At 49.3% G+C, this 27,037-nt stretch overlaps 1 protein-coding gene across 1 annotated transcript in view; it reads left to right on the top strand.

Moving 5' to 3' along the window:
- Positions 1 to 27,037, top strand: part of ITGB5 (integrin subunit beta 5) — a 702,124-nt gene that overhangs the window by 402,735 nt on the left and 272,352 nt on the right. Inside the window, exon 9 of the mRNA XM_069616658.1 lies at positions 9,723 to 9,857. Coding sequence (XP_069472759.1) covers positions 9,723 to 9,857 — 135 coding nt within the window. The remainder of the gene's footprint in view (positions 1 to 9,722; positions 9,858 to 27,037) is intronic.

Here is a 27,037-nt window from a genome sequence, read left to right as displayed (position 1 = left end):
GCCTCCACCAGGCCCCCACACGTCTCCCACCACCCCCCCACCCAGCCACCAGGGGCAGCCTCCACCAGGCCCCCACTCATGTCTCCCACCACCCCCACCCCCCAGAAGTGCAGGGGCAGCCTCCACCAGACCCCCACTCATGTCTCCCACCACCCCTCCCCCCAGCCACCAGGGGCAGCCTCCACCAGGCCCCCACTCATGTCCCCTATTACCCCCACCCCCCAGCAGTGCAGGGGCAGCCTCCACCATGCCCCCACTCATGTCTACCACCACCCCCACCCCCCAGCCACCAGGGGCAGCCTCCACCAGACCCCCACTCATGTCTCCCACCACCCCCACCCCCCAGCCACCAGGGACACCCTCCACCAGGCCCCCACTCATGTCCAACTCATGTCTCCCACCACCCTCACCCCCCAGCCACCAGGGGCAGCCTCCACCAGGCCCCCACTCATGTCTCCCACCACCCCCACCCCCCAGCCACCGGGGGCAGCCTCCACCAGGCCCCCACTCATGTCTCCCACCACCCCCACCCCCCAGCCACCAGGGGCAGCCTCCAGCAGGCCCCCACTCATGTCCCCCTGCACCCCCTACCCCCCAGCAGTCAGGGGCAGCCTCCACCAGGCCCCCACTCATGTCTCCCACCACCCTCACCCCCCAGCCGTGCGATTTGCCTGGGTACGTGTACCTCGGGGTGTGCGGGAAGTTCCACACGCGATTAGCCTGGGTACGTGTACTACGGGGTGCGCGGGAAGTTCCACACTCGATTGGCCTGGGTACGTGTATTTCTGGGGTGCGCAGGAAGTTCCACACGCGATTGGTGGAAATCCATGTGTGCTCTGTCATCACGTGTAATGAGGGAAACACCCGCGCGCCTCACGTCACAGACGCGCTCACGCGCTAAGGGCCTTTGGTCCAATGAAATCGCATATGCGTGCTGACGTGCATACGCGCTAAGGGCCTTTCCTCGATTTACACGCAGACGTGCAGGATTTTCACGTGCCAAATCACTCCGTATCAAGCTGGCCACGCATAAGCACACGGAAGACCACGCTCCTGCCCAAAAGGCCGAATTACTGCCCCCCAGACCCCCGAGCAGCCTCCCATGAGCCATCTGCTGCTGCCTGTCTGCCTGCCTGCTGCCACCGTGCTCTGCCATTTGGTGCCTACACATCAGCCATCTGCAGGGGTCCATTTGCTGTGTCCACCTCTGCTGGAACAGAAGACTCCCAACTGGGATACCATCGCTCCACAGCCCAGCCCCAGGAACCAGTTGCCCACCCACTCCTGCCTCTGGGGTTGCCATGTCGGGCACTGCAACATCTGGCACCACTGGCAACCCCCAGCCAGAGAGGCAGAGGGGCATCAGCTTCACTGCCACCGAAGTTGGTGTCCTGGTGGAGCAAGTCCTGGGGCAGTTTGATGCCGTCTTCGAAAGTAAGCGCGCCAACAAGGAAGGACGGACTCGGATCTGGACGGACATCATGATTGCCATCAACTCGGAGGGGGTGGCAGTCCGCGACTACCAACATGTCAAGAAGCGCTGGGATGACTGCAGGTCCAGGACCCTCTTGAAGGCCCGGCGCCTCGTGGAGGGGGGCCGGGGCCGCATGAGTACCATCCAGATGAGGGTCCTGGAACGCATAGGCCCAGCGCTCCACGCCCAGATCCTTGAGAGGCAGACCTGTCTGGAGTTGAGCGTTAAGTGGCCAAGCATTGCTGTGTGAGACAGGGCATGTCGCAGTGTGCTGGTTGTCTGATACTTGCCTGTATGTGTGACATAGGCCATGTATGCATGTGTGTGTGCAGGGACGTCATGCATGTGAGACCAGTAATGTGCGAACCACACTGTTGGTGCATGTGTTCAAATGCAACATGGGTTGCCCTATGCGGAATGGCCACATGAAAGCATGCCAGTCTCTGTTCCTGGACATGGGTGAGGGATGGGTGCTGATGCCATGTACATGTATGCTGTCCATGTCTGTGTGTCTGACCTGCTTGTCTGTGACTTGTGAATGCCAGGGATGCATGACACATGTCTGTCGCAATGTTCAGGTTCACTGATGCAGCCTAGTCATCCTTGTATCCACTGTGTCTGTGGTGTACGAGGCCAGATGGATGAAACTAGGGTGAAGTGTGTGCATGTGATAGGCATGGCACATGATGCATGTGAGTTCCAAAACAACAGTGTATGTTTCAAGAATCACTCGGACATGTATGCTAATGTCCATAGCATGCGCCATGCCTGTTACCGCATGTGTTTTACCTGCACTGAGCCATGTGTTGTGGAGGGACATGATGGAAGTGATTTTTGACAGTGCCACTCATCTGCTATTGCTTCCTGTCTAGGGGACCATTGTACAGTACCCTGATGCTTGTGTTCTATGTCTCCCTCTACACAGCGCCACGTGAAGAAGAGGGCGAAGACGGCTCTGTGGAGCAAAGCGGCGGTGATGCCCTCATGGCAGCGGCGGAAGACGGGGTATAGCCATCCAGGTTGGTGGTTTCCACAGAGGAGGAGGCCGCTACTGAGGCGCACATGGGGCCTGGTGGGGGCATCCCTGCTGGTGCAAGTGTTGCAGTCCAGGGGCAGGGGCAGGAGGCAGCACAGGTCGCCGTGGAGGGGCCTGTGCATGTCACTGGCCCTGACACTGTGACTGCACCACCATGCACCAGCAGGGATGCCCCATCCCAGGCCCATCCGCAGGTAGGGGGGATGTCCATGTCATCTGACTCCCCTCCACCTGCGTACGAGGGGACCCCTGGCCGTATGGAGAAGGTCCTGATTGGTGTCGCGTTGCGCACAGGTGCAATTCGTGATGAGGTGTGTGCTTCCCGGGAGGAGCATGCACGTCATCACGGAGAGCACCGTGCCGACGTGGCCCAGTTGGGAACGGCCATGGTCGGGGGTTTCCTACATGTGTCGGCCAATCTGGCGGCCCTCTCCTTCTCTGTGGAGACTATGCACCAGTCGTTCTCCATGCCGTCTTCTGGCCCAGATGCCACCAGGCCCCCTGTGGACCTGCCCCGACCAATGCAGCCGGCTCGGTGGGGATCCCATCCCTGCCACAGTCGGGAGTCGGAGGTCCAGCAGGGGTGGACACACCAACAACTGGACCCCAGCAGATGGAGGATGTGACGGCATCATCGGGCAGGGCACGTGCACGATGGCGTCGGTGGATACCATCAGCCTGGATGCCGTCGTGCTGGCACAGGCAGTTGCGTCGGAGGCAGCTGCAGGCTCGACGGAGGGCAGGAGAACCCTGGAATGGGAGTGGCTTCCGTGTGGGAGCGTTTGGGCCAGCAGATAGGTGCAGAGCGGCAGCGGGCAGAGGAGGAATGGCTCACAATGGTCAGGACGGAGGGCGCTGAGGCGGGCTGAGTGCCTCGAGGGTCTTCGCAGGGAGTTGGAGCTGGACACTGCTTTATCTCTGCGAGACCTCGGGGACAGGGAACATGCCCGCCTCCAAGCCATTGAACAGGAGTTCGATGATGCCCTGGCCCATGACAACACCCAGTGAGCCGTTGGACTAGCCCGCTGCCCATGTAAATAGTTATGTAGTTAGTGTTAGGTTTCCTTTGTTTTTGCATTTTCTTTGGACCTTTTGGACAATGGGCCACATTTTTGTATATAGTTATTTTTTATTAGGTAGTGTTGTTAGATAGGTTTCATTTCTTTAGTTGGGATCATGGACCCTGGCTTGTTCTCCTGTACATAGTTCACTGTTGGATTTTCTTTTCTTTTTACAATTTACCCATGGAGCAATGGCTTTCAATTATAATTTCCCATTGGATTTTCTTTTCTGGACTGTGACTTTGGACACCATTCCTTTGGATTCTGATTTTTGGTTTTGCATTTTTTCATGGACATGCTGCTTTTTACTTTTTTTACATTCCCATTTCTGTTTTTGATCAAACTTCAATGTGTAGTATCATCTCATTGGTTTCATGCATATCATGATATGGGTTTTGAGATTCACTGACACCCATTGGGTGTATGTGAGGGGCATGTGTTCGTTTCCAAACTTGCAATTGCAGTTCTATCATGTTATTTCCATTTCTGAGTGGGTGGATGCAATACTCGGTGGGTGTTTTGCATTTGGAGGCTGACCATATGGACCGGGGATCTAGATTGTGATGACATGTTGGCTGGGGAACATGAGTTGGACATGTGTGGGGGCCTGCTGGCAGGTGCCCCACAGTGATGGGGGGTGGGGGTGCAGGGGAACATGAGTGGGGGCCTGCTGGCAGGTGCCCCACAGTGCTGGGGGGTGGGGGTGCAGGGGAACATGAGTTGGACATGAGTGGGGGCCTGCTGGCAGGTGCCCCACAGTGCTGGGGGGTGGGGGTGCAGGGGAACATGAGTTGGACATGAGTGGGGGCCTGCTGGCAGGTGCCCCACAGTGCTGGGGGGTGGGGGTGCAGGGGAACATGAGTTGGACATGGGTGGGGGCCTGTTGGAGGCTGCCCCTGCACTGCTGGGGGGTGGGGGTGGTGGGAGACATGAGTGGGGGCCTGGTGGAGGCTGCCCCTGCACTGCTGAGGGGTGGGGGTAATAGGGGCATGAGTGGGGGCCTGGTGGAGGCTGCCCCTGCACTGCTGGGTGGTGGGAGATATGAGTGGGGGCCTGGTGGAGGCTGCCCCTGCACTGCTGGGGGGTGGGGGTAATAGGGGACATGAGTGGGGGCCTGCTGGAGGGTGCCCCTGACTGCTGGGGGGTGGGGGTGCTGGGAGACATGCATTGTTGATCAGTAATGCAAGGTGACATGTGGGTTGGCTGGGGGGCATGCCCATGGTGGTTGGGCTGCCGGTGGGACATGAGCAGGGGTGCAGGGTAGTCCCCCGTGGTGTGGGCTGCCTGCAGGGGCCGTGGAGGTTGTAGAGCGAACACCTGGGAGGACCCACACGGCCAATTCACGTGTAGTACTCCCCAGAACCCCTGAAATACACGTACCCTGCTGAAATCGCGTGTGGAACTTCCTGCGCACCCCTGAAATACACGTACCCTGCTGATATCGCGTGTGGAACTTCCCGCGCACCCCTGAAATACACGTACCATGCTGAAATCGCGTGTGGAACTTCCCGCGCACCCCTGAAATGCACGTACCCTGCTGAAATCGCGTGTGGAACTTCCCACGCACCCCTGAAATACACGTATCCTGCTGAAATTGCATGTGGAACTTCCCGCGCACCCCTGAAATACACATACCCTGCTCGCACGGGGCCAATCGCGTGTGGAACTTCCCACACACCCCTGTAATACACGTACCCTGCTGGAATCGCGTGTGGAACTTCCCGCGCACCCCTGAAATACACGTACCCTGCTGACATCGCGTGTGAAACTTCCCGCGCACCCCTGAAATACACGTACCCTGCTGAAATCGCGTGTGGAACTTCCCGCGCACCCCTGAAATACACGTACCCTGCTCGCACGGGGCCAATCGCGTGTGGAACTTCCCGCGCACCCCTGAAATACACATACCCTGCTGAAATCGCGTGTGGAACTTCCCGCGCACCCCTGTAATAGACATACCCTGCTGGAATCGCGTGTGATACTTCCCGCGCACCCCTGAAATACACGTACCCTGCTGAAATCGCACGTGATACTTCCCATGCACCCCTGAAATACACGTACCCTGCTGATTTTGCGTGTGATACTTCCCGCGCACCCCTGATGCACACGTACACAGGACAATCGCGTGTGGAACTTCCCACGAACCACTGAAATACACGTTCCCCGCTTGGCGTTTGCTGTTTGCCAGCCCTGTGAACTGGTCCAGGGTTAGCACAGCCCTTTGAGATTATTTGGGGATTTTGAAGGCTTTTCCTTGCGCAAGGGCGTTCTTGGGGGCGTAACTGGCGCTGCAGGGTCGCTGCGCCACGCTGCGCCACGGCTGGTTTTGGATGCGAAAATCCATGAATACGCTGTGCGCGGAAATCGATTTTAGCGCACGCGGCTGGCGCAGACATTCACACGGGCACGCTGTGCACCAGTCGCGAGCGCCACTTTTGTGCGAATTTCTATGAATTACCCTGACAATGTTTGCTCTTTTGTAAACCTAACCAAAATTATTGTTTGAAAGGTTTACACATTTTCATGTGCCATTAAAACAAAAGGTATGCAACATTGTTGTAAACTATGTAAATCTTGTGTTAATGGTTTACAGAACATTTGTAAACCTTTCAAACCGTAGGTTGGGTATGGTTTACAAACAAGCAAACCATTGTAAACACACGGTTTTGCACATAGTTTACATTGTTGTAAAATGTTTGCAAAAGTAGTGTACACTCATTCAAATTTTGTGTAAACTGCAAGTAGACATTATGTTTGCAAAATGTTTCCAATAGCTGTGTAAACTGTTGAGGTTACGCAATGGTTTACCAATCTGAGAACATTGGTAAACTATCGTTTTCATGCAGTGTTGGACACTATCTGGGACACTATTTTTGTAGCTTGGGCATAGACACAAAAATGTTTTTGTGGGGTTGACTTGGTTAGAATTATTAAAAGGCTTGGGTTCAGGAATTCATTTTGTCTTTGGAATGCTAGACAGTAGTGCCCATCTTCCTGACCACTTGCTGCCAAAACTCCTCTTGAGTAGTATATTTCTGTCTAGGGAAAGACTTCACCATTGATCCCATCTGGAAAATGCCCTTTTAATGATAATTTCCATCAGTTGCAGTCCCAATCCAATTTTCTCTTGTCAAATAGACTCTTCTGTTTCTGCTTTACTGAATCTCTCTCCTCTTCCTACATGTTTGAGCTTAAGTATCCAGCATACACCACCCATACAGCATAGTTTGAAATAGCATTTTTGGATTGGACAGAACCTGTAATAGTACCCACAGGGTTGTCTTCCTTGCTTCCATTAGCCCATTGAACTTCTGGGTCATCAGGGTATGAGTTCGCTAAGAGGTAGCGATCTCCTCAGAAAATGTGAAATCAAAATTAAACTGTAATGCTTTTTCCCTTATAATTCTACTGTATAGACATATGATGTTAATAAGAATTATATATCCAGTTTGCAAGAATAATCACAATCTGAAGACATGTTAGGTTTTTGTAACTGTGTGCTTAACAGAGTTCTTAAAATATGCAAAAGTATGCATTCTTCACAGATTTTAATATATCCTTTTATACGCAAGTGATTGGTTCTGTTCTGCTGAATTAAGATCCATTTCTGTTTCTAATCGAAAACATCAGTTTGACGTCCTCTATATGCTTCATTTTGTGCAACCCATTTTTAAATAGGCTTTTTTTACTAACTTGTATTTCCATTACATACTGTCTTGCCCTTTGTATCAAGCAGCATTTGCTTGAAAACAAAGGGCCATTTTAATAGGCTGCTCAATGGAACAGACACAAATTATTCATTGGGCTCTGCCAGGTCGGAGGTTAGGGTTTGTGTAGACATCTGATTATTTGAAGTCACAATAATGGATAATGCATTCATCCATGTTTTACTGGGTGGACTTCCAGTTAAGCTTACCAAAAATAGGCCCTTGGAAACCCTGATTTGGGAATTAATTTTGACTTATAGTTCGACATTTTGTAGACCGGTCTTTGTCCTGGGTAAGCACAGCTTTGCCATTATACTTTTTAATGACTTGATGAAAGTAAGGGCTTATGCATGTAAAAGAATAATTCTCTCATTTTACTGATAATGGCAAGCTAATAAAATGTAGGCCTATTAACAGATAAATTGATCTATCAGATGATTTGTAATACACATACTGTCTATCAGTAACTTGTAGAATACTAAAAGACAAGTTGGATAGTTTATCAGGTTCTCAAAACAAAATGGCAGCACACATACAAAAGCACATTAGAAATCACATTTTCTTTTTCATTAAAGCTGGCAATATTGGGTGTGTTCTTGTCATTTTGTATTATCTGTTTGGCATTAATCATATTTCAATGCACAGCTTTTCTGAATTCACATTTTTCAATGGAAAGCATTACATTTTTTAAGTTCAGATGTTACAGAGCCATTACTAGCTGGATAATCCCTTAAGCGCCCCAGCCATTCGCTCGTTTAGCATGCCAGGCAAAAACTAGGGGTGTTGACGGCTTTTTAATGGAAATAGGATTTGCACATATCACACGCAACTATTTCCCTTAAAATACAAACCAAGATGGCCACCCTGCAAATAGTACAGGGTTGCTGAGTAGTCTTATAGTCTTTTACTATTGCTTTGCAGCCACTGCATGGGAAGATTGTCATTGTAGAGGGAGTGGACAAAGCAAGGAGGGATAAGTGATATTTGTGGGACTTGACTCAAGAATCCAGGGGTTGTGTTGAGGTGCAGATGGCCAAAAATAAGATGGCAACCCGTGGCAAAGGCACTGGTGGCTTGCAGAGATTACAGGCTTGTGTTGCCAGGTTTAGCTCAACGTCCTGGCCACATGATTGGTTGGTGTCTCTCCTCTGCAGGCGCTAATGCTTAATTGTACTTGAATTGTGATATCACAATACCTGTTGAAAGAACCACCAAAGTGTGTGAAAAGGAGTTCTCAAAGCATATGACACTTACACCAGTAAAGGCATAACTGGCTTTTCGTATACTTTTCTTCTGAGATTTATTTCTCTGACAATTGCCATTATTGGCTAAGGAGACATTCAATAATATTTAGTACGCTGCTGAAACTAATATACAAAAGTAGGGATCTATCGACACTCTAGCACTTATTTTAAACTACAATACTGGCTTTCAAATCGTTTTTATTGAACTGCAAAAAATATTTATTTGGGTGCGTTTATTCGAAGAATCCAGACTGTGCGTGTTTGTACCAGAGCAATCAAGATGCAAAGTATTAAGGGAATTCAGATACATCTCCTACCATACAATAAAAAGATCTTGCAAGTCACTTTGGAGTTCTATGATCTTATAAAGAAAGTCTACCTTCATCCCCCTTCCTCCATTTGTTAATGGAATGTCTCTAACTTACTCTTTGACAGGACATATAGTAAGGGGTACCTACATCCATATATCATCATCATCTTCAAGTCTGAAACATATACATAGTTGTACGAAGTTTTTAATGTCTAAATATTTAAAACCACACAAATAAAAACATAATTATCTGATTCGTGACGAGTCCTTGAAAAAAAGGGTTTGCACCCTCCTTGCTAACCTAAAAAGGAATTGCCAGTGATGATGTACAGTGCAGAACAAGTGTTTTAATATAATGAATATAAAAACCTACTGTAATGCCAATGTTTCTCAACATGGAGGAGGCCGGGCGACAGGTGGACACATGCTGTTAATTAATCAAAGGATCAGGTACCTTTTAAAGAATGACTGTGTAGGACTGACTCTCCCTGCCCTTCAGGTGGCGAGGGTTCCGTCCTCCTGGAGGCCATGTTTTGTGAATATGTTATTGCCTCTTTTAAGCCTTTTCTTGCAAATTGAATCTGTGTGGCCGGGACACTTTGGTTTTATTGTTCACAAGGTTGGAGCACCGAAATGCTGGCCCAATATTTGTATTTGAGGTTTTCTATAGTCTGAACCTGGCTGGGTGGCAATGGAGCCCTGTACATGTCATTGAGGGTAACATTTAAGTAGGGACGATTTCAATATGTGACAAGGGAGGGTACAGCCATAAGAGTGGGAACACAAGAAGCCTACAGTGGACTGAGAGTTACTGTGGAAATGTGTACGCCTCCTGTGAAATCAGCTTTTGGCTTCCATCTTTCATTTGATCCCTTTCCCATATTTTGCAGAACATTCGTTCAAAAGTGGAACTAACTGTTGGGGACAGTCCAGATGGCATCAACCTGGGGTTCACAGCCACCTGCCAAGATGGACTCTCACACCCGGGATTGCGGAAATGCGGGGATCTCAAAATTGGAGACACTGTGAGTTGAAGAATAAGCCTTGACTTAAATACATGCAGCGATTATATCTGTTATTTTTTCTTCCATTTTGATGCTAACAGCTCCTAATAGAAAACCCTTCCAACACTTGCTCAATGCTTGTAGTGTCCGAAGGATATTCTGATCTTGTGACTTGTTTAGTGACTTGGGTCACATGAAGTGGTGGTCTTAGTGCAGAACTCGGTGGCACGGAGAGGTGGCCACTTAAATATCACCTTCATATTTATGTGTAGTATTGGTGTAGCACATACAACAAACAAAAGAGTTTCATGGTTCTGAAAATTGGAGTATTTGCTCATTGGTATACATAGAGGAAGGGGTGCCTGTTACGTTGTAGGTTTTGCAAAAAAAGTCACATGTTAATTTGTGTTGCTTGCATAAAATGTTACGCGATAGGTCACTTTACCAGCCCCATGATCAGGCTGTCTGCAGAAGGTTTGGACAGTGGTGGAGGTCAGTGGTTAGGCCTAGGTGGCAAAGCCCACGATATATTGTTAATGAGGTGTGGCTGCAGAGAATATCTGGGTTTTGAGGGTATCCCGGAATGAGAAGGTAGTAGGTTTTTTGGTGTGATTCTGGTGGGGACACTGTAAGTTGGCAGTGGTTGGCCATAGGGAGGGAACTGTCTGAGATTGTTTTGTAGATATAGGGAAATGGGTTTGAAGGTGTGGCATTGTATTTTGAAGATGATCCCCTCTTGACCCAGAGTCAGCGGTGCTAACACCGAGTGGATCCCTCCTTGGTCTCTGCTCAGGAAGGGCCTCTAGCGTAGTGGGCGGCTCTGCCGCTCCATGTCCAGGAGGGAGCCATCAAGCTTCAGAAATAAATAGTTTCTTTCTGAATTCGGATTATTTATTTCTGAAGTCGGAGTGCATGCACTTAAAACCCATACTTCCATCTTTTACCTAGTACAGTGCGCAGCGTGCCACTGCAGCAGCATGATCATTACGCTGGTTGCACATGCGTGCTAGTCCAGGCCGGCAGTGTGTGGCGAGACCCGTGCTTTGCTGCCGAGCTTGAGGGGGTAGAGGGAGGGGCCTTCTGCATGACTCGCGGGGGGGGGGCATTTTGTGTTGCACCACTGAGTAGGGCATTTACAGAATGGGCATGATAACCATGCCCCCCATTCTTGCAACGGCAGGCTGAAAGTGTATTTGTCACACATTGATAGTAAATTAAGGGGAGGGCTTGGTATTTTGGGGGTAGAGGGTACAAGGGTGGGGTGGAGAGGCTAAGGGTGGGTGAGAGATGGGTATGGTGGGAGCCACCCTATCATTGAAAAAAAGGAGAAAAAAACAAAGTTAATGCGTCGAAGTGAATAACCACGAAGTCATTAATTTTTGTGAAAAAAACATAGAACCATGAGTAGTTGTGCTTCCACTATGGACACATTCAACCGGAATCAAAAGGTTATCACTCATTTACTGCCAATGCAAAAATCCCCGACGTTCGCCGCAATTATATGTGGGGGGTGGGTAATGGTAATTAATTATGTAGTAGGGTATGGGGAGGGCTGCTGGCGGTCTCCCCCGCATGAAATTGCTCGAATCGAAGGAAAAAACAGCATTTTTTACTCGCAGCAATCGCATAGATCTTTCAAAAGTCCCAGATTGGTGGTTTACACTTCTTCAGGCTGCATGCTAAACTGAAGAGAACCATGTTGGCAGTATATGAAATATTGTGCTTCAGTACTGCACGAATCACCACCCCAGTGGTCTCAAAGTGGCTCCCCTCGGCTGCGCTTTAGGATGAACTGTGCCCCCACCCAGAGATCCACCGGACCTTAGTACATCTTGGCTCTTCTTTCTGCCCACACTTTGCCAGCAGGTGACAGAAGAACCATCAGAGCATCACCATGGCGACGTCAGAGCGATGAACTGCGGCATCTTCTGTTGCTGGAGACGCGCTGCGGGTATTGCCTGCTTGTGGCCCATTGCACTATTTTAGCGCACTGGGAAGAATATGGTTCTGCTCTTGCTATTTTGGACCTACTACCGAGTCTCACCTTAGCTAAAAATGAATCAAAAAGAGTCACCACCCCTCTTGCATATTAGTAGCTCCCACCGCAATACCCCCATACGCATCAGGGGAAAACGCACCTACACACACAGGTACAAACACACGCACGCGCACACGCACCCACACACCTACACGCACCCACATACACACACACTTTCTCTACTGATTTGGCCTGATTTGCCTGGAATTCTCACTTCATAGTGCTGTACCTTGCTAGTAGGCCATGCAGCACATTATAAAGTGCATCTCCCTTTTCCCCACTACACCCACACCCTGCAAACACACATGGAAACTGGGGTGCAGACTTCCCTATTTGATATTGCTTGCTTGTCCTTGCAGTTTGAGTTTTGTAAATTGAGCAGGTAGCACAGTAAACTGAGCTGTTAACCTATGTGTTCTGGGTGTCACTGCCCGGCCATGTGTTGGCATTAGAAGAACATTGTCACACCGGGAGCGAGGTTGGGACGGACCTTGTGGTCTGAATGTGCATTATTCTAGAGAAGCCCAGAAACGGCATCCTAGTGGCTGACCTACACTGATCTGGAAACATCTCAGAGGTTGCTGGTAGGACCCAATAACTTCTGCGGCAGCAGACTGGACTGTGTTCACAGCAGGGCACCCACCCACCCACCTACCTATCTACAGCCGCTATCCTCCGTTATCACTACTGAACCATTGTGCAGACACTGTCAATCAAGAGGAATGGGGCCCTGCAGGGACTGAGACCCAAACTCCACACTGAAGTACATTTGTTGCACTGGTTCATACCTTGCCATCCACAGTGCCCCACCACGCCTCCTTTGCTCTTCACTCTCCCGCGGCTCTACAACCGTGTAAGTCACTATACACACAACCAGCACAACATAACCTAACAGAAAGTGCCAGCAAAGATGTCACTGTTGCATGAACTGGAATAAATCAGCCAAGTCAAAGTTGAGAGCAAGACCTCTTATGGAAATATGGGATCCCAGCACTGTGAATGGGTGTGATCGTTCGAGCACTGGCAGTGTGGTATAGTTGTTCTGGTAATGAGAAGGGAAAGGTCTATCACATTATAGTGACTTCTTGGTCATTGGTTGGCTCAGGGCATGCCCACAGATCCTGGCCCACCCATTGCATGATATTGCTCCGTGACTGTTCACTAGTTGGGCTCAACATACACCTGTATCTACTTTTTGATCATGTATGCTAACATTAGGGCGACTCCAATTAGCTGTCACGTTTTGCACAGGTTTCTCTGTCCGCCACACATGGTTTGAATGTAGTGCAATGTTGTTTCATATTTATTCATGCACCACAAAAAAGTAACGATGCCACACAATAATTCACGTGAAACCCACTCAAGTTTTTATTCAGTGGCCATTTTCATTCTTAAAGTGGGCCTATGTGATGACACGTGTTTCGGCGACCACAGCGCCTTTCTCAGATCAGGGCTAATCTTCAAACCAAAAAAACAAATTAAATTCATCAATTCTATGTTGTATGTCTGTGTTTCCAAAGTCTTGAGAAATTGAAAAAGTCCTGGCTTAAATCCCTGCCTCAGAAGTCCTAGGCGTTTGCCATCACTGTGTTCGTTTATCGCTACTGCAGCTTGTGCACCTTGAAACACGGATACACAGCTGCGATGCCAAACCAATGGTAGCTATGCACCATGTAAAATACTGTTTTGGCATTGGCAAAAATAAGAGAATGGCTGAACTCAGGATGCTCTTGATCTGTCCTCCACCCCCTTAAAGAGTTAGACCCCTGGTGCATTGTTTCACTACTGTTCCACTTTCTGATAAATATATGAGAGATGGGTCAAGGCACCTTCTCTTTTCCAGCTTGCCAAACCTGGACAATAAGCTGTGGAGGGACCATTGACAGGGAACATCAAAAGTTAAATGATCCTATGGCCAATCTGACTTATGTTACATTATTTGTAAAATGTTCTTGTGGTTTCTGATTTCTTCGCCAGATCTACTTTGGATCGTGATGGTCAGCACATTTGTTCAAGGTTACGTGTTTTCCCTTCATTACTAACTTGGTCAAGCAGGGATATGGATCTTTGAGTTCTGTGCCTCGATGTGGAAAAACTGTTCTCGTTTTCAAAGATTGATCAGATTAGCTTCAAGATCCTTGGAAAAAGAGGCCTCCTACAGAGACATGTTTCGAACTTGCTTCTTTTGGAGCTGGCTTTTGGCAGTGTAGCAGCTCCTAATGCTAGGAGTGAAGACCTAAAGGCGGAATGCCTTCTCTATCTGAACTCCCTCAGGGACTTCCTAACTGTCCCTACTCTGTGCAGAGGTTCTTAGTCTAATAGGGAATGGGATTACAGACACTCTACCACACTCAGTCTCCTTTAAATCATGCCCTTGTACTGCTCCCCTTTTCACATTCTGGTGCTCTCCACTCGCTACTCTCCCCTTCTAACTCAACCCTCCTTTTCCCCCTCCTATTCCCGGTGTCTTCCTCCTCTATCCCTCTGATGTCTCTCACTCTTTCTAATCCTCACCTCCACCCTTCGATGTCACCACTCCCTGCTCGGCCCTACACCTCGCTCCTCTGCACTACACCTCGCTCCTCTGCATTGCTCTACCACACGCTCCTCTGCACTACCACTCGCTCATCTGCACTACCGCTCTCTCCTCTGCACTACCACTACTAAACCTCCCACCATTCTGCTCAAACACCCTTCTTTCACTCACACAAGTACTTCACATGCACTCCGCAGGTAGTAGGTAGCGCTGGGGGCCTGCTCTCTCTCAGCTGGTTGTTGCCCACATCCTGAATGTGGACTCTAGGAGTAATGGAATTCGGCAAGCATCTTGTTTTGAAGGTATGGTATGAGACACAGGGGTACTGAAGATAAACAGGCTGGCACAAGGGGGGAAGGGACATGAAATGGGCCTTCTCAACTGTCACTGCCACCCCCCTGGTCAAGGACTGGCTCTGGATTTCACCCTGGTAGGCCCCCCCACCCCACACGCGTATAAGGGTTCTCATCCCCTCTTGACAAGGCAACAGTAATTGTCTTGTCACATCACCTACAAGCTCTACTCCTCAACTCACCCTACGTCCAAGCGCAGAGGCTGTTTAAAATGGTGCTGCCCATGCTCTAGGCTGTTCCTCTGCTTATGTTCTACAAGGCCCTGGCATGTCTAGAAAAGGCTTTGGGAAACAGTCACATTATACTAGAACAGAATCGATTATATACCAGACTGCAATCTTCGACTGAAGCCTTTGATGACATTTCCAGCGGTATGCAGTCTTTATAACGAAACATGTAATAAAGTAGGAACATATATAGAATCTTTTATAATGAAACATTTTATGAAGAATGCACTTAGGGACGGGGTAAAAGGTTAAATCTTGTGGGGAAACGGTTGGGGTGGATTTGTAGGGGTGGGAAAAGGGGGTTTGGGCCCCCTTAAATAAATACACAAATAATTCTATTTTTTGTTATAAAAGTTTCGTTATAAGTGCATTCTTCATAAAATGTTTAGCTATAAAGACATGTAACCATTTCCAGCTGGTGCACTTTTGCCACCAAGACTGACCAGCTCTTTAGAGACTGGTTGGTTGGTGCTGCAAAGTTGTGACTCCAAGCTGCAGGAAGCACTGCGGACGCATACGAACACAATCACAGCTGCTAAAACCATTGAGCATTCCCAACAGTGAATGCAGGAAGCAGGAAAGCCCGAGTCAATGAGTGATGTGTGGCAGGTAAAGCATTGGTGAGCCCCGTGCACAGGAGTATGTGCTATTCGTCACCCCTCCACCATCAATGATTTATTGACGCAATACACATCTGTCTTCCATTGACATCCCAGAACCCTTTGAAACGATGTCATGTTACATCCAGGGGCCCTACCCGTCACACACAGGTAATGCCCTGCTCCCCTTGCTCCAAGACGAGAACTTTCCGAGCTACTCAGCACATTGGTGAGTGATCACCTTATTGAAGCGGTGGAAGCCACGGAATGGCTTCCATCTTATTGATCTGCAAACCGAATGGCAAAATCCTTCACCTTTGGGTTTCCTTGCCAGTATGAACAGTAATGTAGTCACAGACCACTTTCCCCGTCACCACATCAAGGAACGCTTCCTACTCCTCCATGATTAGAAGGTTTTCCCGAAACTTAACCTGACTCCATTTCGTGTGCATTCTGACTCGGCCAATCCGCTTTATGTGGAGTAAACCATCCATGAAAGCAGAACATTGAAACCCAAACATTGGGCGATGATTCTACAGAAAACTCAAAACAATTACAAATAATCGTGAATCTAAAATGAAACCCAAACATTGGGCGATGATTCTACAGAAAACTCAAAACAATTACAAATAATCGTGAATCTAAAACGATCTCATCCGTAGATAAATAGCTAGGTTTGAAGCAAGAGACTAAGCGCACAAATATACATAGCAGTAATTGTAATAAAGCGGTTTCATGTACATGAGTATACAAATACACAAAAGATACGTGCATGCATAGCAGCATTTGTAGGATGCAATGAAATGTATATTTTGGAGCAGATAAGCAAAAACGTATATAAATCCTAGACATTTTCATAAAACTCCATTCACTCACGTGTTACATATAAAGCCCCGTAGGAACTTCAGGAATACAAAAGATCTTTAAAATTGTAATACATTATTCTGTAAATTGTGATCACAAAAAAGCCTCTGGACCCAGCGCTACCTAAATAGTTTGACTCTAAAAGAAAAGTTGTAATAGAAACTACGCCACCTAGTAGCCAATTTCCTGCAGAAAAAGGTTTGCATTTGAGCTAATTTCCATACCCACCATGCCTTGCTGTTGTGGCTCAGAACTGGAGGTGAACTTCCAGCGTTGGCTCTAACGGACTTTCCTATTGTCACATTTCAGGTGAACGTTTTTTTTTCCGAACCTTTTTAAACCCACCATAACTTCTAACTTTCTTGGTGTTGTGTGTGTGATATATAATCTCTGTTAGGACTATATCTTTTGTGCATAACATATTTATTTATTTCCTACCTTTTGGATGCACGCACCACCTCATGTTCCATTTTAAAGTTATTCCATTGATTTCGACAGCCGATGAGTGTGTGTCATGCAGAAGGCCTACAAATGAATAATTCTAAAAAACCAACACAGAGCACCGACGCTCTCAAGACATTACTGCAATGATCAGAGATGAGTCTGCCCTCCTGATCCACAGCTGTAAACAGGCACCCCTCCCCCACCCAGTCACCCGCCCATTGAAGGTCGGGACGTTTATTTTCTCATCTAAAAATGGCACCACATTGAATTTAATCCACGAGCATAACGCGGCGTCTAAAAATAGTTTGTTTTCCTCACTTAATTGGCGTAACAGGCAGTGGCCAAAATGAAGGTGTGGGGCGGGGAACAGAAATGTCAGACTTGAGGAGATGTTTTGTGCTGAATCACGGTGTCCATGGAGCCCCAGACTTCCTCTCCCGATAGGCCATGGAATGCGCCTAAATCACGCAGGCTGGAGTAGCAGACATCAGAGCGCGTTTCCTGCAGAGATACCAACGCTGCTGGGCAAACGGGAGAAACGCCTGATTCGGAACTGCTTCCGCACATATGTGTAAAGCAGAGGAGCAGCCACCAGCAGGTGCTCTGAGTAGCCGCCTTCAGTTAGCATCTTTAGGGTTAAAGCGTAGGGTGGCCAACTTTTTGATATCCTTTTGCGGGACACTTTCCCACAAGTCGGTGATGTCACAGCATCATTCACGTTTGGCCCTCCCCATTTGTAATTTAAATTTGTTAATGGCTCTTAAAACCTGGCTTAATTGCAATTAAATGGTTTGTCCTTGGGAGGTGATGGTCGTGTTTTTTAACTGCAAACATGACCATCACGACCCCATGAGCAAAGCTTTAGCATTGGAATGACGACAGGTGTCAGAGCGTTACAGCTAGACCTGCAGGCTTAAAAAGAGCCAGGCCCGTGGAGCCGCCCAGAGAAAGAAAACAGCAGGCAGCAGTGCCATGCTTTCTGTAAATGGCCACTACAGTTTGCAGAGTGGTTGTGCTGGAGGCAGGTTGTCCGGACTTGCTGTCTCCCGAGAGTCACACTCCAGGGAACAAAGCAACTCTGTACAACCTGCGTCCCGCACAGCCACTCTGCAAACTGCGGGACAGAGTCCCCAATTACGGGACAATCTGGCAAAATATGGGACAGTTGGCCACCCTATTAAAGCGGACGCAATTCGCAGTCTCTAACTCGATCATTACCCTCCCCACGTGCCAAACAGAAAATAGAACTACAGTATGCAGAGATTTCCGATAATGCAGAGATATCCGATGGCGTCCAGGGCGCAGTGTGCGCAATGTGTATGGATTCCAATACTTGACTTCACAAGTCACACTGAACGATGTGCACACACTCCCATCCGGTTCGGGAGCAATCAAACGAAAGAAACCTTGCAGGATGGGTTCCAGTTGTCATGGAAACAGGGAATCCATACACAAAGATCGTAGGCGAAGTCTTCATGGAGTGGGCATTTTTCTTTTTTTTCTTTTTTAGATTGTAATGACTTCATGGTGACCAGACGTTCCTTTTGTGTCTAACATGCTTAGAGCCACAGCCACTTTCACACAATGTTGCGATGTTATGCTAATAAGCTTTTATACTGCATAAGTCACCTCCTTGTAGTTTTGCAATAGCATGGGGGCGTGTCTGTCCTGTTAGATTGACCATGGTTCTACAGAAAGCAGGAGACAGATGTGTTCTGATGATTGGGTTGCGTTTACAAGGCAGAGTTGGAGCATTTAGTACACGCTGTGTGATGTCTGATGGACTCGAGCGTGCGCTAGGGAATACTGGACGCTCCACACATTATCCCCCAGGTCAAACTTCAGAATATCAACACTGTAACTGCCAAGTATGCACCAAAAGTGGCATGGTCCAGGATAGACTGTGTATATAGTTGAAGGCTGTTGGTAACGGAGTGGTTGCATGAAAAAGGCCTGGCACCCTGAAAGAGGTTCTATTGAGAGTTTGTTCAATGGCATGTCATACCAGAGGTTATTTTCCTTCACTGTGAGATGGGCAATGCCTTACTTAGGAAACACTGGTCCTTCCATAGTGGGAAAATATAGCCTATGTTCTCTATGCATAATGTGTTCATTAGACTAACTAAAAAGCAGAGGTTGCTGTGCGACCAAACAGTGCAGGAAGTGAGAAAAGGGGCAGATGTCTGTCCTTCGGTATGCAGTGACAGACTGGTGCCCTTCTCTCATGTTACGTTACTTTAAGGTTAGGACACCATCTGTTCATTGCTTTTTGCCACAGTAAGGTCCACACAGTAAGGAAACGGTCATAATATGATATGGCATTTATAACGCGCCTGTACACAAGTGTTTCTAGGCGCCACAAGACCAGGGTGGGAAGACATAGGGGGGACAAGACAAACTATCCTACTAGGCCTTGTGTCATTCGGATCGTGCAAGTGCCACAATAGAAGTGCAAGGGGAAAGAGAGGGGGAAGTGCAAGGGAGAGGAGAGGGGGAAATGCGTTCAGGGCAGCATGGCTCTGAGTAAGTGCAGCCAGGGCAGCGCAACTCTGGGAAGTGCCAGGAGGCAGGGGGGCTGCAGGGGTTACAGTTACAGCCCCTAGGTGCGCGGTAGGCCAAGAGGCAGTGCAAAGGAACACTCCTCGTGGAGGAGCCTGCTACCCAGTGAGACTGAGGGAACCAAGCAACCGGTTGGTGCAGCAGATAGGTAAGTTAGCAAGGGAGCGAAAGAGAGAATGCAGAGGAGAAAAGGAGGGTCTTGAGCTGCTTCCATAACTTCAGGTGATCCGGCTCAATTCTGAGAGGGGCAGGGAGACTGTTCCAGAGGGAGGCACCTGCAAAGGAGAGAGATCTACCCCCCACTCTCTGCCGGGAGAACCGCCTGACCCTCAGAGAGTTGGAGGTAGCTGAGCGAAGGGCTGTAGAAGGAAGGTATTTTGGGAGAGTTGGATGTAGTGCAGGCCCCGGCCCCAGAAAGCTTGTGGCTGATGCAGCCTTGTGGGTCTTTAGCTTGATCCTTGCAGCCACCAGGAGGCAGTGAAGAGATTCCAGGGCTGGAGAGATATGGTCCATGGGCTTGAGGCCAAGGACACGCCTCAGAGTCTTGTTTTGGATTAGTTCCAGGGGGCAAAGAGTCGAGGTAGGCAGAGTTGAAAAAGAGGCTGTTGCAGTAGTCCAGCCTGGAGAGAACCATGTCTCTGGAGACAATAAGCTTTTGGGGGAAAGTGAGGAAAGGTAGAATACCTCTGAGGAGGTGCAGCTGGAAGTAGGCCTTTTTGGCAAGGTCTGTGATGTGAGGAGAGCAAAGTCAAAAATGACACCAAGGTTTTTTGCCTCACAGAAACACGAGTGTATAGGGCCCAAAGAGGGCGGCCAGAGTGAGCGAGGGAAAGCGGGAGCAGGTTTCCCAATGAGAAGGATCTCTGTCTTACTGGCTGGCAGTAAGGCAAAGATAGTTGACAGCGCACCAATCCTGAATCGCCGATAGACACTCAGGAATGAGCGAAGGAGGAGACATGGCTGCGGGAAGCTTGGAGAGCTGAGTGTCATCTGCATTACACTGAAAGTTAGAAGAGAAGGTGTGTAGATCAAGTGGGACAAAGGGGCCAGATAGTCATTGAAAATCCAGGGTGAGATGATAGAGCCCTGGGGTACACCACATGTGGAGCGAGAGGCGGTGGAGAGAAAGGACCCAAATTGGACTTGGGAGGGACGGTCTAGGAGGAAGGTCAGCCACGCCACTGTCTGATCTATGATGCCCAGGTTCCCACGGAGTCGGTTGATCAGGGTGGCGTGATTGACTGTGCCGAAAGCAGAGAAAAGCTCAAGGAGGATGAGGACAGAGGGAAACCTGGAGTCAAGGTTAGAGAGCAGATCTTCACGGGTGTTCAGGAGAGGAGTTTCCGTGCCTCTGGCTGCTCTGAAGCCAGACTGTTCGTCATGGAGGCAGCCAACAGATTCAGTGTGGAGGGTAAACTGGGCCTTTCCAGGAATTTGGCCAGGTAAAGAGTGGTAGAAATTGGGTGATAGTTTGCTGGACATGTAAGATCGGCAAAGGGCTTTTTGAGGAGGGGCTGCACAAAGGAGTGCTTAGGAGAGCAGGGAAAAATCCGGTGGCAAAAGAGTGATTGCAGAAATCGGCCAAGGCTGGAGCGAGGGTGTCAATGTGGTCCTTGATGCTTCTGGAGGAGCAGAGGAGCCCCTGTTTGGACAACACTTTCATAGATCAGACTTGTCTAGGGACATCGCCAGGTGTTGTCAGAGCAAAGGAGGAAAAAGCAAGAGGAGAAGGAGATGTGGCTGAAGGGGGCCTGAGAGAGGTAGAGGGAGAGGAACAGGAAAGTGAGGACAGGATGTCCTGAGTTTTAGTGGAGAAATGAGAGGCCAGTGCCGTACAAAGGGCCTGGGAGGGAACAGGAGAGGGGGAGACTGCAGTAGGATTGGCCAGCTGTTTGCAGATTTTTAAGAGTTTGGCTGTGTTGTTAGAGGCCGCACAGATGCAGACTTGGATGTGGACCCTCTTCATGGAGAGGACAGAACATCTGTATTGCCTTTGGAGCAGGTGGCAGGCCAGGCATGAAGTGTAGGCAGGGATGTGTGCAAACTAAGTCTGGCCTGCATTTTGCTTCCTCTGTGCCTAACTTCCGTCTAGACCAAGCACGTAGGAACACGTTCCAGCAGACCCCATTTGGGAATCCGAATGCACTTTGAAGTATCGCAGCCATACCCTCGGGACCCCTACTGCCCGCATTCTGCAGGTGGGGTATCAAGAAACAAAGTCTTGCTTTGCAAAGCCAACTAGGCAGTCAGATTCACTCTTGGGAATCAGTCCTCCATCGAGCTGAAAAGTTTGGGTTCAGTTGTGCGTGCAAATGAAAAAAGTCTGCGCATCAGTGCAAACCTGTGCACATGCTTTTTGAAGAGAAAAACAGCTCTTTAAACAAAAACATGCACAAAAACATTTCTGGAATGACCTAGCTGAACGTGTCCCTCCACCGCACCGAGGGCATGTCTTGCTCAGCCCACTGCACAGTGCATCACTGGGTGCATGGTCCCCTTTGAACCCTGGCTAACCCTCTGCAAGATGGCCAGCTCACCGGATGCTGGAACCTACTGCCAGGCAGTGACAGGAAGTAAAAACCCTCACGTGCAGCCCACAGGAGCTTCGGCTGAGAATTGCAGCTCCAGGGGGGAGGCGGGGAAGGGGCGAGCTGCTGGATGGGGAAGTAGGGCTTCCTGCCGCCTTCTCTCACGTTAAGGGAGGCCGTTTTTCGTCCATTGCTTGCTCAGCATCTGTGTCTGTAGGAAAAATTAAAGCAGGGATGACAAAACCGTTCTCTTCTCTCACAAGCTCATGTTAAAAAGTCCTCCTGACCAGTGCTGGAAATGGAAATATTTCACTGGCCGTTGATTGTAACAATAGTTTTAAAAAAACAAATTGTATGAACATGTTTGTATGTATTTATTGAAATGGATGGGCTGCGCTCCTTTGATGCCACGGCACTCTCCCTGAAACCCCCTTGAGTGTGTCACACTATCTTATGTTAAGTTGTCTTATACCAAGCACTGGTACCATAAGCGTGGTCTCCAGAGTGGTTCGTTGATTCCAAGCTAGGTTTGCACTTTGTAAATCCGGCCCCATGCCATGCCAACGAAGGAAGGCCCACATTTCAATGCCTAGCCACTGCCACGGCACGCTCGTTCTTGACATTGCCCCCCCCCCCCCCTGGTGTAATATGGAAAATCGACTCCTGGCGGTGGGGGTGGGGGGCGGGCACGGCGACTCCTGGGGGGAATGCGAGCGCCTTTCAGATGTTTGGTTTCCATTCATGCATGTTCTCCACAGCTGGAAGTCATGTTTCTCTGCCATGTTGCGCACAATGGCCCCAAAGTGATGAACAGCACCTTGCAGAATGTACATCATTCATTTTGTGCATAGAAAGGATTAAACAGCCTACTGGCCTCGTGGATGCTGGCCGTGGAATAGGCCACCGTGCATATGGGGGGAGGGGCAATCCTACAATAGGAGTCCTGTTCCAACATGTGGGTCAGCCGCAGGTGTTATAACAGTAGCTCCGATTTGCAAATGAGCGCGCACCGCAACTGTCCATGTCTCATTGTATCCTTTTCGTGCGAATGGGCAGGCGCGCGAGTGGGCGCCTGTTGATTGCACCCCAAAACAGCGTGTGAGAACCGGCCCCTCCTCTCACAGTCTAAAGCATGTGTCGGGGCTGCGAAGTGGTTTTGTTTCCATTCACGGACTTGGTGCCTATGCGAAATAGACCGGGGTCAGGCGGGCGTCCGTGTGTCAGTCAAGCAGATCCACTTGTTCCATGAAGCGGTCATGACTGGCTGCCACCGTTGGCACAGTCGGGCACACGGAGGCCGCACAGACCAGGTCCACAAAGGCCGCTTCTGAAAGCCCCTCTCAATAGAGGAACATTGTTTTTACGGTCAATGCTTGCATGTGGGAAAAGCATGGTGGATTTGCATAGTCTTTCCTTCCCTTATTTCTGAAGAAGCTCTGAAAAGGGAAAACATTTGTATGGAAAATTGGGCAGGTTTTTTGGTCAACCCACCTTGGATGTGGGTTTCTGCTCTGGTCTGGTCTTTTGATCCCTGTCCACAGCATGACACCCTCCAAGACCCAATCAGAATATCTCCAACCCTCCCCAATGAAATCACAATAGCCCATTCCCCGTAGACCCCAGACTGAATGCCCAGAGGCTCCCGAACTCCCAGACCCCATCACAGAGCCCTCGCACCCCGTCACCAGAACACCCAATTCCCAATCGCTGTCCATACGACTGACATGGCTCCTCAGCCCCAGCCTCAACCATATATCCCTCTAGACCCAAACACTATTGACCACCCGATGCAATCACAGAGTCCTCGCACCCAGTCACCAGAACACCCAACTCTCAATCGCTGTCCATCCGACTGACATGGCTCCTCAGCCCCAGCCTCAACCATATATCCCTCTAGACCCAAACACTATTGACCACCCGATGCAATCACAGAGTCCTCCCACCCAGTCACCAGAACACCCAACTCCCAATCGCTGTCCATCCGACTGACATGGCTCCTCAGCCCCAGCCTCAACCATATATCCCTCTAGACCCAAACACTATTGACCACCCGATGCAATCACAGAGTCCTCCCACCCAGTCACCAGAACACCCAACTCCCAATCGCTGTCCATCCGACTGACATGGCTCCTCAGCCCCAGCCTCAACCATATATCCCTCTAGACCCAAACACTATTGACCACCCGATGCAATCACAGAGTCCTCGCACCCAGTCACCAGAACACCCAACTCTCAATCGCTGTCCATCCGACTGACATGGCTCCTCAGCCCCAGCCTCAACCATATATCCCTCTAGACCCAAACACTATTGACCACCCGATGCAATCACAGAGTCCTCCCACCCAGTCACCAGAACACCCAACTCCCAATCGCTGTCCATCCGACTGACATGGCTCCTCAGCCCCAGCCTCAACCATATATCCCTCTAGACCCAAACACTATTGACCACCCGATGCAATCACAGAGTCCTCCCACCCAGTCACCAGAACACCCAACTCCCAATCGCTGTCCATCCGACTGACATGGCTCCTCAGCCCCAGCCTCAACCATATATCCCTCTAGACCCAAACACTATTGACCACCCGATGCAATCACAGAGTCCTCCCACCCAGTCACCAGAACACCCAACTCCCAATCGCTGTCCATCCGACTGACATGGCTCCTCAGCCCCAGCCTCAACCATATATCCCTCTAGACCCAAACACTATTGACCACCCGATGCAATCACAGTAGCTCTCAATTCCAAACTCAATCAACATACCTCCTCATTTTGCCACCTGCACATTTTTGGTTCACTCACACATTTGCACACCTTCTAGATTAACTGTTGCCTACTGTATTGCTTACACTACCTTTAAGTCGCACCGCTATATTAATTGTTTGGTTTCGTTGAATTGCTGCTCGCTGTATTTTTCTGCAGATAGTATATGCATGGTTAGTCTCTCCATTAAGTCTCTTCTTCACACCCAGACATGCTGGATGCAGACAATGTGGTGCGAGTGCCACTCGCACCACAATTGAAAAACCCTTCATAGAGACATTAAATGGCAGAACTCTACAACCAACTTACTACCACTGCCCCAGCCAAGGCTCCCCCACACAAATGGCTCCATGCCCTCAACACAGACCACCTACAAACAGACCCACACACAGTGTTCTTGCATTCCAAACTTCATGCGTCAAAACAGCAGCAAAGCCATCTTGCATGTTCACCCCGCTCCCCACTATCCTAACCCGCGTCCTCTCTTTTCAAGCTGCCAGAGCGCCTGGAAACAACGCGCATTGCAGCAGTGCACAGTCTGAACCCCAGTATGGTAGGATTTATAGAATTCTGTTGGGGAAGAGGACCTGCAAGCAGATATGTCCCTCTACGTCCCTCTTTTGAGCTCTTTATACATTTTAGCGCAATGCTTTTCCCAACCAGGAAGTGTTGCTTTCTGAAAAAGCACATCTTCAACCCTGCCTGTGTAAATGTGGGGTACCTGAGGGCTCCACTCTTTCTCAGAATGTTTTCCAACCTGTATGCACAACCTTTGTTTACAGGTTCTTGTAGGTTCTCTGATTATACCTCAGCCGATAATACTTCTCTCCTTATCCGCTTGGATGGGACTGGGAGATCCAGCTTTATGGTTCCAAGCCTGCTTGGCTGAACTTGCAGCTGTCTTAATTCAGAGCAAAGTGAAGTGATGGTCTGTGGGGGTACAGAGTCCTTGTAGAACGGTCCTGCGTGCTCATCTTCCATGGTTTCCATTGGGCCTCTCTCACTGTGAATCCCAAATGTGGTGCACGCCGAGGGTTTTAAACCTACTCTCTCTCTCTCTCTTCCCTTGCCTGGCACTGTGCAGAAGGGCCTAGCACCAAGGGTGCCAGGAACATGGGGATGAAGGGGATGTTGCCCCGCCCCCCTCGTTCTCCTTGACAACAGAGTCAGTATGGTCAATTTGTCCAGTGGGGATTCTGCAATCAAAAACCACCACAAACAAAATCTGGATTGAGTGTCCTGCTCTTCTAAATCACTGGGCACAGCAGGGCTTCTGCCTCTCCCATTTGCGACCGGTTAGCGTGCATCTTGCTATATTAGCGTGTGCTGCTCGCGTCAAAGTGGGAAGGCCGCCTCATTATCAGCTCAGCATGCATTGGGAGAGGGTTGGGTGGGGGAAAAGCAAGCCAAAAGCTGTTTCCTGGCGTGGCAGAAGTAGGGACTCCTAATGTAGAATCCCGCAGTAAATCCTATGGCTTTTTGTCCAATTCCTGCTGCTTAGTGTGCTGTAAATTATTTTGTTTCGACCTGGGGATGGGTACAGCTCCATTGCTTCGCTTGGTCTGGGAATTTTTGCCCCGTAGCGAAAAATCAAAATTTAGTTCTGCTGCATAGCGAATATCAAAAGTTGGAACCCATGCTTATCTCCCCAACAATTTAACGGCTTTCTTCATGCCTTGCTATTTCCCTCTGCCTGTCTATTTATTCAGTGGGCCCTCCCCTCAGGACCACCTCACCATCACCACAGGACCCCCCACCCCCGACTCAACTCTTTCACTCCACCTTATGCACCACCTTTCTTCCTTTTTGCTGCCTTTATTGGGGGGGGATACCCCACTGAACCACCTCCCTTCTTCAGGTACACCATTGCTTCAGCTGCCAAATGTACCACAATACCTCAACCACTCCTTACCCCTGAACATCACAAACTGCACCTCTTCCTGGGAGGCCGAGGACCTTTTATCCTCCACCAAGCCTTGATTGCGTAACTCACTCCATTTCCGCATATATGTACACCATGCTTTCACAGTCATCCTTTCCCATTTCCGTTTGGTTTCTGTGTGCAAACGTGTTTCCGCAGTGATGACGCGACACCTGCAGAACGTCTGGCTTATTCCCACAGGTCCACGTCCGACACCTGCAAAAGTAGTGAAAAATGTGGGGGCATATTTGGTAAGACTTTCTGTGATGCCGCAAGGTAATTCAATGGTTGCCTGGGGCTTTGTCTAGCTTCATCTGCTATGTCAGGGCTTTCCCCATTTCTTTCTGTCAGCTTGCACTTCTGTGTCCTTG

This window comes from Ambystoma mexicanum, chromosome 9 (assembly GCF_040938575.1).
Source record: "Ambystoma mexicanum isolate Mex_15411 chromosome 9, UKY_AmexF1_1, whole genome shotgun sequence".
Lineage (NCBI taxonomy): Eukaryota > Metazoa > Chordata > Amphibia > Caudata > Ambystomatidae > Ambystoma > Ambystoma mexicanum.
This window is presented reverse-complemented; position numbering and strand designations above follow the sequence as displayed.